Source organism: Clytia hemisphaerica, unplaced genomic scaffold, assembly GCF_902728285.1.
Source record: "Clytia hemisphaerica strain Z4C2 unplaced genomic scaffold, Clytia hemisphaerica genome assembly, whole genome shotgun sequence".
NCBI classification, from domain to species: Eukaryota; Metazoa; Cnidaria; class Hydrozoa; order Leptothecata; family Clytiidae; genus Clytia; species Clytia hemisphaerica.
In genome coordinates this window covers 220,268-237,021 of record NW_027103676.1, presented here as the reverse complement: position 1 = coordinate 237,021, position 16,754 = coordinate 220,268, and the positions used below count along the sequence as shown (strand labels likewise).

Here is a 16,754-nt window from a genome sequence, read left to right as displayed (position 1 = left end):
ATGTGCACGTCAAAATTTTATACTACACGGTACCACATAGTTTTTTTGTTTTAACATGAAATGTACACTTTAATCGTAGAAATTTTAGCGAGACTAATTTTAGCGTTTTAGCAAGTTTTCCCTATTTTCGCTAAAATAAATCTCGCTAAAACGCACCGAATTGACAGATTGCTAAAATTTATCCGCGCGAAATTTTTCGAAAAGCTGATTGCTAAAATAAATCCAGTATGTTTTTTCATCATTTTGTTATCATTTTCATATTTTTTTCAAAAACTAGTAATATGGGCGTAAATTTCCAAGTTTTTCTGTTCTTAGTCAAGAATTGTGTTACAAAGACATGTGACTATATTGATTTTTGTATTAAAACACATTATTTTTTCCTCAAAATCATTGCCCTCGCTAAAATTAATCCACGCGAAATTTTTGTCAGACAAGTATTCGCTAAAATTTATCCACGCGAAATTTTTTGAAATCGTGATTCGCTAAAATAAATCCAAAAAAAATCAAGATTTTCCTGACTCGCTAATATGCGCTAAAATTAATCTCGCTAAAATTTCTACGATTAAAGTATATGATTAAATCAATATATTGCTGGATTTAGTTTTGAGCGACAGAAGAATGATTATTCTATGCTGAGAGTATTTAGAACATGTCATGTTTTAATGTTGTAGTAATTGTTTTTTTCAACTTTGCAATTAGCAAAGAAAGTTTCCAATAAGTTATAACAAAAAAAGGTGCCCATTCCATTGATTAAAACCAAAGAGGGCTACAGTATTCACATTATCAATATTTGAGTGAGTTAATGCACCAACTTAGAGTGCTCCTAATGAGTATTTTATTATATTGGACTGGCTATTTTCTAAGAACATTATATTATACAATGTTTTTAAGATATAGTAATTACTTAACAAACTGCTATTAAATCTGTTAATGAGTTACTGACGTATGTACCTCAAAGCTGTTTACAATGCACTAATGTGAAAGATGAAAATTGATGATTAAAAAACAAAAAACTGATTTCTTACATCATAGTAGATCACATGTATACTACACTCATCCTAATTGCGTTTCTTTAATGTTGAGTATCTATTTGGAAAGTAAAGTTTGTTTATAATATTTAAAGTTTTACTAGTTATTATGTCAAATGTAATTAATCATGTTGGTTGAAGTTTACATAAAATTTTCATTTTTCAGATAGTAAAATATAAAAAAGATGCAACCACCACCAGCCTATAGTGAAAAATCACAAGATCCATATGCGCCACCACCAGGCCAACCGTATCCTCCACAACAACCAGGATACCCACCCACCAGCCAACCTGGTTATCCACCAACTAGTCAACCTGGTTATGCACCACCACCAGGAGCCTACCCACCCCCTGGTGCCTACCCACCACCACAACAAGCAGGATATCAACAACAATATGCTCCACCACCTGGTCCACCACCAATGGCTACCAACCAGGCCGTCCACCAGCAAACCACAGTAATCACCACACAGCCAACAACACAAGTCCTAGCTGTTAGTTTTGGTGAAATGCCTACTTCATGCACATGTCCTCATTGTCAAGCACAAATTGTGACCGCTGTTCATTATGAAGCTGGTTCCCTTGCATGGATCATTTGTTGTGTCCTTTTGTTTGTGTAAGTAAACAACTTCTTTTACCTTCACTGCTCAGTGTGAATTATTGAGTGATGTTTGTCCTACAAATTACTGATGCACAATTGCATCGTATTGAATATTAGTTAGGAAGGTGGATGTTTAATACTTTTTTTCTTAAGGTTATCAACCACACTTTGAATTTAGCAGTTTTACGGTTACAATGTTCACGGGGTCAATCATATACTTTTGGGGTTTAATGCGACATATACTTTTTAACACTATCACTTTAGGTATCCTTTGTTTCAGTAGAAGCTTTTCATACGATATCAAACATTATATAATGATGTAAATTACTATGTTAAATTACATTCTTCTTGTTATTTTCAGCTTCTGGCCTTTGATGTGTCTGCCGTTCTGTTTGACTTCATTGCAAGATGCTGTTCACACATGTCCTAATTGTAAGAGACAAGTTGGTGCTTTCAGACGTTAAGGGGGATTGTGGGGTCTGGGCCCTATTTCTTTGTGGTAGTGTGAGAAGAAGGAGAGAGAAAAATTCTTTTATATTTTAAATATGTTTATTGATAATATTATGTGTTTTGTCGGTTTTATGTTTTAGGGTGATAGTTATGTATCCCTTTTATTATATATCAGTTTTTAAGTTGAAACTTTGTTTTTGATAACTACTCCCATTTGACTTATAAGTCTGGAGGATAACTCGTTTTATTTTAAGGTTGAGTCACTAGAAATTTATAATTCTCTTTATAAAGAATTCAGTTCTCAAATCGTTCTATTATATTCAGGTAAAAGGATAAGGTACTAAATAACATAATTATAAGTACACTTTTCCATTCCTTAGGCTATTATAGTCGTATCCTTAGTGATCAAAATTTCATTTAGAAAGGCTAAGACTTTCAATTTTCTTTGTATATTGTATGTTTTATTCCAACTGCAGTCAAACACCATTGACTTAATTGACTGACACTCTACATTTCACAATCACTTTTTAGTTTGTGGAAGTTTTGTTTCAACAGTGGATCACCTTTCAACCTCAAAAATCACTCTTTCTCGAAAGGGAAATTCCTGTACTTGCTCTCAAATCAAAAGTCTAATCACCCAATCAGTAGAATTAACTCCCTTCATATTTTATAGTTCAATAAAGCTTTTATTAATTTGTGTATTATTACTGAAATGATTTCCACTTGTTTTTTTTTTCAATTTTGGAGTTTTCTATAATTTTTGTTTGCATTTTTATTTGTAAAATGATAAGAATGAAATATATCTGCACGTACGTCTACACTCTTTTAAAATGATATGGTATTTTCAATTTAAAAATCTAGTCATCAATGTTGATTTTTAAAACCAGTGATCTTTTTTCATAAACTTGGTCACAAACATTAACAACATTTGCCTATTTTTGAAACAATTCTAAGGTAATAGATTTCTTACTTCAGAACTTTAAAATGTCACACACGTTTTTTATAAGAATAAACTATATGAGAACATAAGGCTTCGCTGTCCATAATGTTAAGAGCAAGTTAAGAACATTTTAAGGCTTTGTGGACTCAAAAACACCTGATTTCTTAGAAAATGGTAAAAAATGTTCACAAAATGGTGAAAGTAAGAACATTTAAGAACATTTTTAGGCTTCAAAAATTTTGGATGTTCTTATAAAAAAAACGTGTATGAGAAAAATGCGGTTCGTAAGATGAGATGCCTTGGAGTTTTTACAAGATGCTTACCTGATTGGTTATTTTTAAACAATAGGGATGACGCGTTCTTTAGAAAAAGTAATAAAATCGTTTGTCTCAACATTTAACGACCAACAGAGTCATCAAAGAACTTGTAAAAACTCCAGCTTGACCCCGTAAGATGACTCATAAAAAGACCTATTGTTATTGACTATAGTTATGTCACACTGTTTGAAAATAAAGTTGTTTTTAAGGCCTGTGTTTCTTACAAATTGTATATTATATCGTTTTCTAATTTTCAGTCACTCTTACCCTTTGGTTATCATTTTTTACTATTTTGAACCTTCTTCTTCTCATAAGTTCTCATCATTAGTAAAAGAAATTATTAACTTTCAAACTGTAAAAAAAATTATTATACTAAATAATCATTTTCACTGATTTTGGTATAAATTTATTTTCAGCTTTAAAAAATGTTATAATTATAATGGATGGAAAAAGGACTTGGCCTGATGTGATTGGGATGAGCAAAAATTAACCTTTTGACCTTGTATTACCATTTGAGATTGAAGATCCTTAATGTATTGAATTGGTTTTGAAGTAATGGATATGAAAACTTCATATTTTTCAGTAAGTTTAACTTTATATTATAGAAAATTATTTTAGAGAGTCAAAAGGTCTTATGAAATGGTCTAATATTTTACCGTAATTAACTATTTTTCAATTTATTGAGTTTACAGAGGTATTGAATAGTTTAACCTAGTCTTACTTTTCACATAATTTTGTTAATAGTTTAGTATTAGTCTAGGTCAATTTAATTTGTTGTTTTACGGGCCAAGCTACCCAAAAAGAGGGGTCAGTCGGTCGGCGAAAAAATAAAAATAAAAGTAGAATTTCACCTATAAAATATCCTAAAAAGCAACAAAAACTGCTACATCTTGACAAAAATGCGAAATAGAAAATAAAAAGGCACGAAAAGGTCGAATTCATGGATAAAATGAAAAACTGAACATAAATTTTTCAATTTTTATTTTCATTTCGATTTTTGGAATTTCAGGGTCGGTCGGGTCCGTAAAACAACTAATCAAATTGTTCTCGCCTGATAGACTTTCACCAGTTTTAGTAGTTTTAGTACCGACCACTGATATAGAACCTCTCTACCTCTTATTGTTTACATTTGAATTGTTGTTTGGTTTATTTTTTACGAAAGGAAAAAGTAAGATGGTTTTTGGTTTGAATTCTAATTCATAAGCTACATGTCACCATAAAAGCTGTTTACTAAAAGGAAGGTCCTTTGAGAATTTAGACTATAAAAGCAATAGAGAAAATGAGAAATCTATTTTGAATTATTTCCAACTTTTATCAGAAATATAACTTACTGGAGTTACATAGAATTGAGAGACAAATTAATGTAGGGGAGACTCCCTTAACTTTTTTTTCTAATCTTGTTTTTTATAAACCTGTGCCTTGAGATTCTCGGTTTGCTTTTTGGACCTACCCCGGTGGGCTGTAGGTCCTATAAATTAACCTTTGTCCGTCCGTCCGTTAGTTACCAGCTTTTCTCGAGATTGGCTCATTAGTTTTTTCTGATTTTTTGCACAATGATGCAAAACGACAATGCTCAAAATGTGACGGAGCCCGATTTTCGAAAAAAAATTTTTCCGGCCGAAAATGGCGGAAATATGCCGGAAAAACTGGTTTTTCGGCATTTTCTCGAGATTTCATCATTAGTTTTTTCTGATTTTTTGCTCAAAGATGCGTATTAACAATGCCCAAAACATGGCCTAGTCCAATTCTTGAGAAAAAATTTTTTCCGGCCGAAAATGCCGGAAATATGCCGGAAATCGCCGTTTTTCTGGATTTTCATTGGATTTTTTCCATATAATTGGTTGTTTTTTTCATTCAAAAACATTATTAATAGCAATGCCCACCATCAAGCATGTTTCAATTTTCAATAAAATTGATTTTTGAAGCCGGAACTTTCTAAAAATCGCCGGAACAGCCCATTTTCGCCGGAAAACTGTTATTTCTTGAATTTCTTGAGCTGTACTTTATATTTTTTCATGAAATTGTGCACACTGATGCAAAATGTCGATACCTAAATTGTGACGGAGCCCGATTTTCGAAAAAAATTCAATTCCGGCCGAAAATGGCGGAAATATGCCGGAAAAACTGGTTTTTCGGCATTTTCTCGAGATTTCATCATTAACTTTTTCAGATTTTTTGCTCAAAGATGCGTATTAACAATGCCCAAAACATGGCCTAGTCCGATTCTTGAGAAAAAATATTTTCCGGCCGAAAATGCCGGAAATATGCCGGAAATCGCCGTTTTTCTGGATTTTCATTGGACTTTTCCCATATAATTGGTTATTTTTTCATTCTAAAACATTATCAATAGCAATGCCCACCATCAAGCATGTTTCAATTTTTAATAAAATTGATTTTTGAAGCCGGGTTTTCTAAAAATCGCCGGAACAGCCCATTTTCGCCGGAAAAACCGTATTTCTTGAATTTCTTGAGCTGTACTTTATATTTTTTTAATTAAATTTTGCACACTGATGCAAAATGTCAATACCTAAATTGTGACGGAGCCCGATTTTCGAAAATAATTCAATTCCTGCTGAAAATGCCGGAAATATGCTGGAAAAACTGTTTTTTTGGCATTTTCTCGAGATTTTATCATAAGTTTTTTTCTGACTTTTTGTTCAAAGATGCGTATTAACAATGCCCAAAACATGGCCGAATCCGATTTTTGAGAAAATCTTTTTTCCGGTGGAAAATGCCTGAAATATGCTGGAAATCGCCGTTTTTCTAGATTTTCATTGGACTTTTTCCTTTTTCCGTTGTTTTTTTCATTCAAAAACATTATTAATAGCAATGCCCACCATCAAGCATGTTTCATTTTTCAATGAAAAATTTATTTTTGAAGCCGGAACTATTTTAAAAGTCGCCGGAACAACCTATTTTCGCCGGAAAGACAGTATTTCTTGAATTTCTCGAGCTGTACTTTATATTTTTTTATGAAATTTTGCACACTGATGCAATATGACAATACCTAAAATGTGACGGAGCCCGATTTTCGAAAAAAAAAGTTTTCCAGCCGAAAATGCCGGAAATATGTCGGAAAAATCGGTTTTTTGATATTTTCTCGAATTTTCATTTCTAGTTTTTTCCGATTTTTTTGCAGAAAGATGCGTCTTTGCAATGCTAAAAACATGGCCGAGTTCGATTTTTGAGAAAAAAGTTTTTCCGGTTGAAAATGCCGGAAATCACCGTTTAGTTTACTTATATTTCTATGCTTTTCACACAAAAACATTATCCATAACAATGCTCACCATCAAGCATGATTCAATTGTCAATAAAACTGATTTTTGCGACCAGAACTTCCTATTTATTATTTCCCTACAACCCTTCCCTCTCCCCCCATCAACAATCAATGATGAATTTATTGTGTTGTGTTTTTTCGCTAAACGCTATATTTTCTGACTGATTTTTTTCATTTTTCTTTTCGCATTGCTATCTAACTTTTATCATCAGGTAAGGTAGGTCCATTCAGCATATTGCTTGTTGTTCTCGAATATGCAATATTTAGCGTCTGATTATCTAACATGTTCTATTGGGCCATTCCATTTTATAACCATACAGGGGTGGATGAACATTTCCAGGGGATAGCCTGAGAACAATTTCCAAGAGGTTTAAATAAGTGTTTTTTCGTGTTTCTAGGGTAAAAAGTTATTCTTAAACTTTCCAGGGGGTAAACGACAAATATTAGTTCGCCCAACCTCACTTTAAGTCATGAAAATAATTTTTTCCAGGCTCTTTTTTGCAAATTTTGCTATTTTCCAGGGGGTATAAACACATTTCAAAGAAATGCGTTTTGACTTTGATTTCTTTTTAAAATACTGAAGGATTTGTGAACATAAATTGCATTTGTCTAATCCAGGTCACGAATGTATGAATATTGACATTCTAGTTCAATTGTTATTTCTTTCCTTCTTAGAAATATCTAAAAACTACCTGGGTGATCTTTAGTTCTTTTCAACAAGATATCAAACGCTCACCGTTCACCGTCTTGTGACGTTTTACTTTCATATATATTTAGTGAAGTATCAAATTATCCTGAGGGTAATTCCTTGATAATCTATGTTATTAGTGTTTGTAGTATATGTTCATAAGTGCACTTGTGATCTTTTCAAATAAAGGAAAAATAACATAAAAAATCCCTTGATAATGACCTGGTTCGTTTTTTAAAGTTCAACTTGTTACATCACACTTTTTTCAAATCTTTCACGGGGGGGGGGGTTATTAGGCTGTATTGGGAAAACAAATTGGAAAGTTAGGATATTGAGGGAAATGTGAAAAAGATCTTTTACTGGCATATATGTATCTCTTATCTGTATGAATAATAATATCTGTATAAAGAGGGTGGGACCAAATTTATTAAGACTAAATTTCGAGAGTGAGAGACTAAACCTACCCAAAAAACGCATAGGCCTCATAGCTAACTATGAGGATCACAGCGCATAAATTAACATGTACTACAAACACTACTAACATAGATTATCCAGGAATTACCCTCAGAATAATTTGATACTTCGCTAAATATATGGTTGATATCTTGTTCAAAAGAACCAAAGATCACCCAGGTACTTTTTAAATGTCTTCAAGGGATAAACGAAATGAACAGTGGAGCTAGAGTGTCAATTTTGATCCATTCGTGCCTTGCATTAGAAAATCGCGATTTATGTTCACAAATCTTTCAGCATTTTTGATAAAAGTTGACGAAAATTTCGAGAATTTTAATGTTTTTACAAAACTCAAAATGTTTATTTTTTTTCAAATTTATTTTGTCTGAGAAAGTTTGAATGAAATGATCTTTTCAGCGATTTTTTCATGTTTAAAAAAATCTTTAACGAACGTACGTGTCTAATTGCTAAAGTGTTTCTAAGTTCCCTTCTCGATCTAGAATTCCCAGAAAAATTGATGAGTAATCACAATTTTATTCCCTGAATTAGTCGAATTAGGATATAAGTGTCAATACTGAGACGTAAAACCTTCAAATTGAATATACTGAGAAAGGAAGACAAACGTTAGAAGGACAAATTCATTTGTTGATTTTTGAGAGGGAACATTTAATTTGAAAAAAATACGTAAGTAACTTTTGATTTTTGACAGGGTTATACAGAATCATGAAATCGTTAGGCTCTGCTCATCCTCTAGCGAAAGAAGTTTCTTATAGGAAGTATATCTATAGAGGTCTGCGATTCAGACTATGAAATCGTGTGAAATTTTCACATGAAAAATCTCATCTCATTGGGCTCTTCCAGAAAATGTCCGTACATGGGGGTGGAGGATATATTGTCCGGGGGTAGCGAAAAATCATCAAAATTTGCCTTGTCCGGGGGGTAAATTTGCTCTGTCTGGAGGTAATTTGGCTTGTCCGGGGGGCCAAAAGTCACTTTGTCCGGGGGGTAAATCACTGAAAATTGTTATATCCTCCACCTCCCATATTCAAATTTTTTTTCTGGAAAATCCCATTTTAAGAAAGATTTTATTTATTTAGTATTGTCGATGCGTTAAAGATATACTCGAATAGATAGGATTTCAATCTTATTGAAGAAAAATTTCTCACTTTGCCAAAATTCACTGTCTCATTGTAATTGACCTAGAAGATCTTTGTCGGAGGAAAATCTTTTTTCACGATAAGATGTTTATCAATCGTGATGAAACCGTACTTGTCCAGGGTTAAATCACAAAAATAAATCTCGTACAATTTTTTCATTCAAGAAAAAACCAGAAATCAAAATCAAAATCTCGTGCATCTAATTTGATTGATTTAACGCTCGGTATTACCTATGTATTTATGCTTCTAAAAGCATTCCCCACCAATAAAAAAGTCCCCAATATTTTTCAGCGTAGGGATTTTTCGTATTGACCAGAAACCATTTTTCCGGAAATCACCACGATTGTCCATTTCGATTTTCCCAGTATACACGTGTGCGTGCTGCAAAATTTGATGACGAATCATGACCTATAAAAAAGCGTTTGAAAAGTTTCTAACAGATTAAATACCTCCTATGTATTGAGAGGAAAGGAACTAAGCGCTTATAAGACAGTGAAGATTTGCAACTTTAGAATAAACAACAAAGTAACGTTTCAAAGTAAGTTCACAAAAATGCTTGATAGTTTAGTTTGATTTTAACAAGAGGCTTGAAAATTAAAGTCGTAGACAGCAAAACTTTGTTAAATGACAATAGTATCCAGGTTTACATTTTTTTGAATAGAAACAAAGTTTTTAAAATTGTAGGGAAAAAATCTAGCTTCCCTCTTTCTTGTTTCAGGATTCCTACCAACTACCTCTAACAACACCGAAAGACACAGCAGCAGTGACAGACCAATACTATCAGAATTAACAACTATCAAACCAAACACAATGCCAGAACTACAACATCAACAATCTTTAGAAGCAGTAACAGTTACAACACCTATTACCAATCAAACTTCGCCACCACAACCAATAACAACAAACAACCAGCATTCTGAACATGGGATCCAATTTTGTTGGTTTATCTTCAGTCTTCCTCTTGTCAGCTCTTTCCTCTCATTCATTGCTTGTTTAATAGCATACAGAGTGGGTGTAGATGAGAAACGCCTACAACCTTTACCTTTCATCCCATTTATCAGTGACATCGGCGACGTCAAACCAGGATCTAGCTTCTTCACATTCTTTCTAATCCTTAGCAGTCTGGTGACTCTCATAATTATCACAGTCAGGTATTACCAAGTAGCTTCCAAAGCTGAAACTGACAAGTCTAGAAACAGCTCCCCAACAGAATTAAGAAGCAACAGGGATAACCCGTTAGAAGAAGCAAGAACCAAACGATCCATACAACGATTGAATACAGCAGCTTTGGTATCAAGTTGTATTTTCCTGGTTTGTAAAATTGGTGTGTCATCTTTTCAGTTGAATAACTATAAAAAAATTCATCTTGGTTTTGCTTGCTTTTATTTTTTTGGTGCAGCCCTTTATACTGTTTTTCAAGTTTGTATCACTTTCAAGATGATTGGTGGTTTAAACGGACTGAAAAAACTCCTTACAGGGGACATGTCTTCGAAGTGTCAAGGCTCTGTCTTTTTATCAAGAGTTATCTGTTCTTTGGCACTTATCATCAATTTTTTCATTGTTGGTGTTTTTGTTACTGTACCCTCATTGAAAGTTCATAATCGTGGTGGAGCCAATGTGGGTCAAAGTGCTGAATGGGCTTTCGCTGGATTCAAATTATTTTTCTTCTCGACATTTTCGTATGAATTCTGGAAAATTCGTTTCACGTTTCTAATGAAGTTTGATGAGATTGAGAAAACGAAAACCGAAAGTTTCCCGATCAAAAATTGTGACACTACCGATGGGCTGCCATCGCAAGTATCATACAGCAAACTGCAATGATCGTGACATTTGTATTGTATAGGCTTAACTCGCCATTTTGATTAAGTCTGATATGTGATACATAAAGTTCTTTCATAAAGATTTGCGAGTTGAAGAGCTAGATGTCAATGAACGTTAAAAATTAAATAACTTTAGACTGAAAATTTGACTTCTACGATTTTAGTCCCTTGTAGAACGCAAACTGTGATTCAAAAAATTCACCTTGTATCTTGTATTTATAGAGACGACGAAGGTTGGGGGCCATCTTGCATAAGTTCATTTTTAATTTATCAAGATTTTTAAACAAATTTGAATATCAGATCAGAGTTTTAATAGTGATCTAAATTAAATAATGTTATTGTAAATACGTTCCTTGATTTCATTTAAGTATCAAAAGTTTTACCTATTTTTACAGTTTTTTATACAAAATGATATATTTTATGTTTTCCAACTCCATGTCCAATATATTTATTTTTCTTGATTTTTAAAGTAAAGAAATTTTTAAAGTACAGTATTTTTGAATTTTGAGTGAAATTCAGCAGAGACAATATCGAAGACATTTGCACCATCAGATGGTTTGAGATATTTGGCCTTAGTACCTTCTACGGTCCTGAGTAAAACCTCCAAGTATTTTGGCCTAACTATCGAGATAACACAATTTGAAATTACTGAAAATGAGTTCTTACACGGTTAAACTTTCGTTGTAATTCTTACTAAAAGTAAAAATATCTCAAACCATCTGATTATCCCTTTAAATGGTAGGCGTGATACAATTTTGACCGCTCTTTGGTGACCACTTCTTGATAACCTTTCTCGGAATCCTAAAAGGGTGAATTAAAGGAACTGGGTTCGAGTTTTTAAGAGAGGTACTATTCAACAGTTGTCAATTCTAATTCCCCCCCTCAGAGCAATCTTTCAATTTCGTAATTCTGTAACTTTCAGACGTTAAAAGTTAAGTTTATTCTTTTAATGTAAATAGTTTTTGTTTATTTTATACGTGACAAAACAAACAAAAGAAGTAAAAACGTTTTCGACTGTTCAAAAATGACACACGCGAGTTATCTTTATTCCCTACGTATTTTTCCTCTAAAATGAAACGTGATCTTTAGGCCTCAGGCCTTCTAGAAAACTCCTAATGAACTCTTGAAAGAAAACCCATTAATTTAAGTCTCGCCTAATTGAAATTACAAAGGTCTATCTAAAACCTGGTTTATCCCAGGTGCTATCGACAGTCGATGTGTGTTTTGATCTAGAATTTAGAGGACCTTTTGCTTTAAAAACAATTTTACACCCCTGTCTCACAGCCCCGACCGAGCTATTTTCCTCAATGGGGATAAAAATTCGAAATTTTCCAGTGGGGCTGGGGTCCCAGCGGGTCTGTGAGACAGGGGTGTAGTATATTTTGATTAATACATAAGTTTTGACCATGAGTCAGAACTCTTTGAGACAAATGCTCCCTCTAAAGACACGAAAGGTTAATGTCAGACGCACATTAAAGAGAAGTAATCCAATACTTCTCAAATACTGTACACGTTTGCTTTTCATAAGAACATCCAAAATTTCTGAAGCCTTGGGATGTTCCCAACTTTTTGAGTTTTAAGCCTAAAAATGTTCTTAACATGTTCTTATTTTCACCATTTTGTGAGTATTTTTGCCTATTTTCATAAGAAATTGGATGTTTTAGAGTCCACAAAGCCTTAAAATGTTCTTAACTTGTTCTTAATAATTTGGTCATCGAAGCCTTATGTTCTTACATAGTTTGTTCCTATAAACAACCTATACTTTTCAAATAATGTAGATTCGCATTATTGACACATATAAATAGATGATTGACACAAGAGGTATTCAGATTTCCTTTTACAGAATTCTTTTACTGATGTGATGTTGGCTTTCGAGAATCTCTTGTGTCAAGTTTCGTCTACCATCACTTTAAAAGTTTTCGGTATCTAAGTCTTGTATGGTCTTGTAATATTTAAACTTTCATGTCTTTCGTGATTGGGGTTGCCAGTTTAAAGCTGTGGGACCACACACCCTGGATTTTATGGGGCAACATATGGGCAACATATATAACTTTACAGTTATACACAAATTTTACACTTTTTTGGATTTTTGATGTTTTTTCTACTAAAAGGTTGTAACAGTTGGTAACAGGTCTGAGACAGGTGTTACACCCTTGTTTTTTTTTAAATGGTGGTTCTATCATTTCATCATGGATATCATTAACCTTGTCAAATATTTTTATATTATGCGGAGTATCAGAATCCGCTCGGAGCATTAAAAGCTTCAAAACTTAGTGTAATAAACTTGAATCTTGATTTTTTAACCTTTCAGTGAATGGAAGACTTCAAAAACTGAGATAAAACAAAAGAAATCGAACTTCGTGATAACAAGAAAAACAAAATGGCTGATTCGAAAATACAAGCCGAAGAAGAAACAAGAACAACATTAAATGCACCAAATCATGCCAACAACAGAAAAAGCTACCAAATCAATCTGCGTTGGATTATCTTCAGCTTACCTATCATCAGCTCTCTCTGCTCCTTCATAGCTTGTCTGATGGCGTACATTATCGGCGTGAATAGTGGAACATTGAAACCGTTACCTTTTATACCTTACATCAGCGATACAGGAGACTTTAAACCGAATTCAAGTATATTTACTCTATTCTTGATTTTAAGCAGCTTTGCAACGCTGGTTATTGCTATAGTACGTTTTTACCAAATTGCAGCCGAAGCTAGATGCTCTATAGCGAACAGAGCAGCTTTAGTATCTGCATTTCTATTTTTGCTTGGTAAAATCGTTGTTTCGTCGTTTCAACTTTCATCAAATATTTTCGTCCATTTTGCAGCCGCTGGGTTATATTTCCTTGGTGCAACGATCTACACGTTATTACAATGTTACATTACTTATCGATTCCTTGGTGATTCAATTAATAAAGAAAGATTCGTCAAAGATTCTACTTGGAGACGAGGATGTATTGTTTATTTGATTCGTGTAGTGTGTTGTGTCGGTCTAGTAATCAATTTAATCATATTTGGCGTATTTGCAACAATCCCTTCTTTAGAGATTCATAACAGAGGTGGAGCCAATGTGGCGCAAGCTACAGAATGGGCGTTGGCAGCATTTAAAATTATATTCCTATCAACATTCACTTATGACTTCTGGAACATCGAGTTCAAATTTGGAATGGAATTCAAAACAATCCAACCAAAAGATTTTCCTTCACCAGAAACTCAAGTTTCAATAGATATCGAGGACAATATTAGACTTGCTAGATATACAAGATTTGATTCGAAGGAGCCAAATAAAGTGAAAATTGAGTTCCATACATGAATAAAACATGACGTTAAATTTCAATCGAGCTAAAAACCGTAATTCACGAAGCCAAATTGAACATTGTTTTTCCAAAAAGATATGCCTTAATCTCATTTACCATGGTTGTAGTCTAAATAATCGATTGAAAGTGAAATATAGCTACAATCCTTCGCAGGGGGATTTCTTGTCTCAAATATTTTGTCCATGATTGTACATATAATTCAAAGTTTAGATTTTTAAGGAAATAAAAAATAATATTTCAGGACACGACTAACAATATTTTTGATTTATATAATTTGAAATTATTTTCAAAAAGATTACGGTTATCCCTTCGTGTATTAATGGCAAAGTTTTTTTGCCTATCCGCTTTCTCGATAGTATATCTTATCTTAGAGTAAGCTAGACCATCATGCTTGGATGAATTAAAGTCAACATTGCATTACTTAGATCGCTACCACTGACCCACACGATTCATTTTTGATTGGTTAATCTAATTCTTAAGCGACCATTTATTTCAAAGTTTTCTGAAAGAGCAGTTGACCCAGAAAAAAGTTAAGAGCTTGGAGGGTAACTGTGTCCGAAATAATTTGAATCTTTACTAAATTCTTTTTCTATTGTAAAGAACACCCCCTTCTCACAAACCCGGTGAGATTTCTTCAGCCAGTGGGGGTAAAAATAACGGACCAAAACTCGATGGAGATTGATATTTCCATATTTTTTATGGCTGGAGATATGAATTCTATTGTTCTCGAGCCAGTAAATTCAGTTGGGATGAAAAAATAGCACAATATTTTGCACTGAGGATTTGCTTATCTGATAATTTTCAGTGGGAACAAAAATTAGAGTATGAATTACCACTGGGGACGATATTTTGACCGATTTTTTCAGTGGGAAGAGGTCCCAGTGCATCTGTGAGAAAGGGTGTTAAAGTGGAAAGGCAAACTTAAATTTTGGTGTATAACCTTTTAAATTTGGTTCAGTGGTTCTAAAGTTATAAGCTTTTAAAGTCATAATTCATTTCTAAAAAATGTTAAAAATCATCAAAAACAGGGTATAAATTTTTATTATAACATAGCAATTAAAGCTAATTAACTATTAATTTCTTTTATTCAAATCAACAACATTTGGGAATGTTAACAACAAGGATAGAATATTTTTCCCTTCTTCATTTGGTTGTGATTCATTTTGTGTTCATAGTACAAGATTTTAGGCGAAAAAATTAACAAGGAAATTAACTTAGATTTTCATTACATTCAGAGTTTAAAGGAACATAAAAAGTACTGACGAAATTTGTAAACAAACCTTATGCAGTGGGATACAAAATCAAAACAAATGTCACATGTCAAAATAAAAAACTGTCGAACGTGCTAACCGCACTGGGCTCAACTTCAGTGTTTTTAAATCATTCGTAGGCCCAATTGTAAAATTGTAACCAATTTCAACTAAAAACTCATGACCACCCCCTTAAAATGGAAATTATAAAATAATGAAAACCATCCACAGGGATTAGCCCTTGAAGTCTCCAGCCTGCCTAAAAGTTTTAGCCTCGTTTTGGCGAAAACTTGTGACCACGCCCTTGAAAATGGAAATCTTGAAATAATGAAAAAAACGCCACCAGGGATTCGCCCAAGTATCAAGTGTGCAAAATTTCGGCCAAATCTGATCATTTTTGAAGTCTCCAGCCTGCCCCAAAGTTTTAGCCTCGTTTTGGCAAAAACTCGTGACCACGCCCTTAAAAATGAAAATTTTCAAAAAATGAGAAAAAAACCCCAGATATTCACCCAAGGAACAAGTGTGCCAAATTTCAACCAAACCCGATCATTTTTGAAGTCTCCAGCCTGCCCCAAAGTTTTAGCCTCGTTTTGGCGAAAACTCTTGACCACGCCCTCGAAAATGGAAATTTTGAAAAAATGAGAAAAAACACCCCCAGATATTCACCCAAGGAACAAGTGTGGCAAATTTCAGCCAAACCCGATCATTTTTGAAGTCTCCAGCCTGCCCCAAAGTTTTCGGACAGACATACATACATACACACACACACACACAAACATACACACATACATTGTCAGATTCTAGCTCAACTGAAGTTGAGAATAAAAACAAATATGGCTGAATTTTGATTGTTTCAAGCTTTGTTTTGGACACGTGATTTTAATTGTTCTTTTTTATTGTGGTACGCACAATGTTTACATGTTATTACTTTTATGCTCCTTTAAATGGACATAACAGTACTTGCGAAATTTGTAAACAAACTGTATGCAGCGGATACAAAATCAAAACAAATGTCACATGTCAAAATTAAAAATCAGGGAGCTTCTAGACATCGACCAGAAATGGCGACCACGACTAGCGACCACGACCAGCGACCAGATAAATTTGGGTCATTGAGTTTTTCTGCTCTCTCCGCCGTAGAGAACATCCAAATCGAGTCCTGATGTGGCTTTCAAATGAACCACTGAGCACGTGGCTGAGAATACTAAAAGTGACCTTTGACGTTATCAGTCATTTTCTAGACAAAGTGACACTTTTTGACAAAAATATTGACAGGACAATTAAGTGTGATGCCTGTAAACTTTGTTACACCAAATATTTTAATTGTACCGAATGAGATGCCTTTAGTATGAATAGATAGAACTTGTCAGTAGGCAAAAGCTGGGAAGGGCAGTTTTAGAGATATCAATCTCATCAATTATTCTATTGTCCTTACATTGTCAAAATGCCTTATTTT

The 16,754-nt window shown here is 33.6% G+C and overlaps 3 protein-coding genes across 4 annotated transcripts; all 3 read left to right on the top strand.

Annotated features, from left to right (window-relative positions):
- The first annotated feature begins 1,170 nt into the window (after nucleotides 1-1,170).
- On the top strand, nucleotides 1,171-2,910 carry LOC136803605 (cell death-inducing p53-target protein 1 homolog). The gene is made up of 2 exons (XM_067060329.1): nucleotides 1,171-1,644; nucleotides 1,991-2,910. The coding sequence occupies exons 1-2, from the start codon at nucleotides 1,214-1,216 to the stop codon at nucleotides 2,091-2,093; spliced, it is 534 nt and encodes a 177-aa protein (XP_066916430.1). The 5' UTR covers nucleotides 1,171-1,213; the 3' UTR covers nucleotides 2,094-2,910.
- An 847-nt stretch (nucleotides 2,911-3,757) lies between these two features.
- On the top strand, nucleotides 3,758-11,249 carry LOC136803603 (DNA damage-regulated autophagy modulator protein 1-like). Its single transcript, XM_067060326.1, has 2 exons — nucleotides 3,758-3,918; nucleotides 9,630-11,249. The coding sequence occupies exon 2, from the start codon at nucleotides 9,722-9,724 to the stop codon at nucleotides 10,730-10,732; it is 1,011 nt and encodes a 336-aa protein (XP_066916427.1). The 5' UTR covers nucleotides 3,758-3,918; nucleotides 9,630-9,721; the 3' UTR covers nucleotides 10,733-11,249.
- On the top strand, nucleotides 8,365-14,364 carry LOC136803604 (modulator of macroautophagy TMEM150B-B-like). Of its 2 annotated transcripts, XM_067060328.1 has the most exons (3): nucleotides 8,365-8,438; nucleotides 13,043-13,361; nucleotides 13,560-14,364. In XM_067060328.1, the coding sequence occupies exons 2-3, from the start codon at nucleotides 13,112-13,114 to the stop codon at nucleotides 14,042-14,044; spliced, it is 735 nt and encodes a 244-aa protein (XP_066916429.1). In that variant the 5' UTR covers nucleotides 8,365-8,438; nucleotides 13,043-13,111; the 3' UTR covers nucleotides 14,045-14,364. The 2 variants fall into 2 exon arrangements, with proteins under 2 accessions (XP_066916429.1, XP_066916428.1); XM_067060327.1 differs by having other exon boundaries at nucleotides 13,043-14,364.
- Nucleotides 14,365-16,754: the final 2,390 nt, after the last annotated feature.

Coding starts and splice junctions, on each gene's coding strand:
- LOC136803605 (XM_067060329.1), top strand. CDS start 1,214: ATGCAACCACCACCAGCCTATAGTGAAAAATCACAAGATCCATATGCG. Junction 1,645..1,990: donor TGTTGTGTCCTTTTGTTTGT/GTAAGTAAACAA, acceptor TGTTATTTTCAG/CTTCTGGCCTTTGATGTGTC.
- LOC136803603 (XM_067060326.1), top strand. CDS start 9,722: ATGCCAGAACTACAACATCAACAATCTTTAGAAGCAGTAACAGTTACA.
- LOC136803604 (XM_067060327.1), top strand. CDS start 13,112: ATGGCTGATTCGAAAATACAAGCCGAAGAAGAAACAAGAACAACATTA.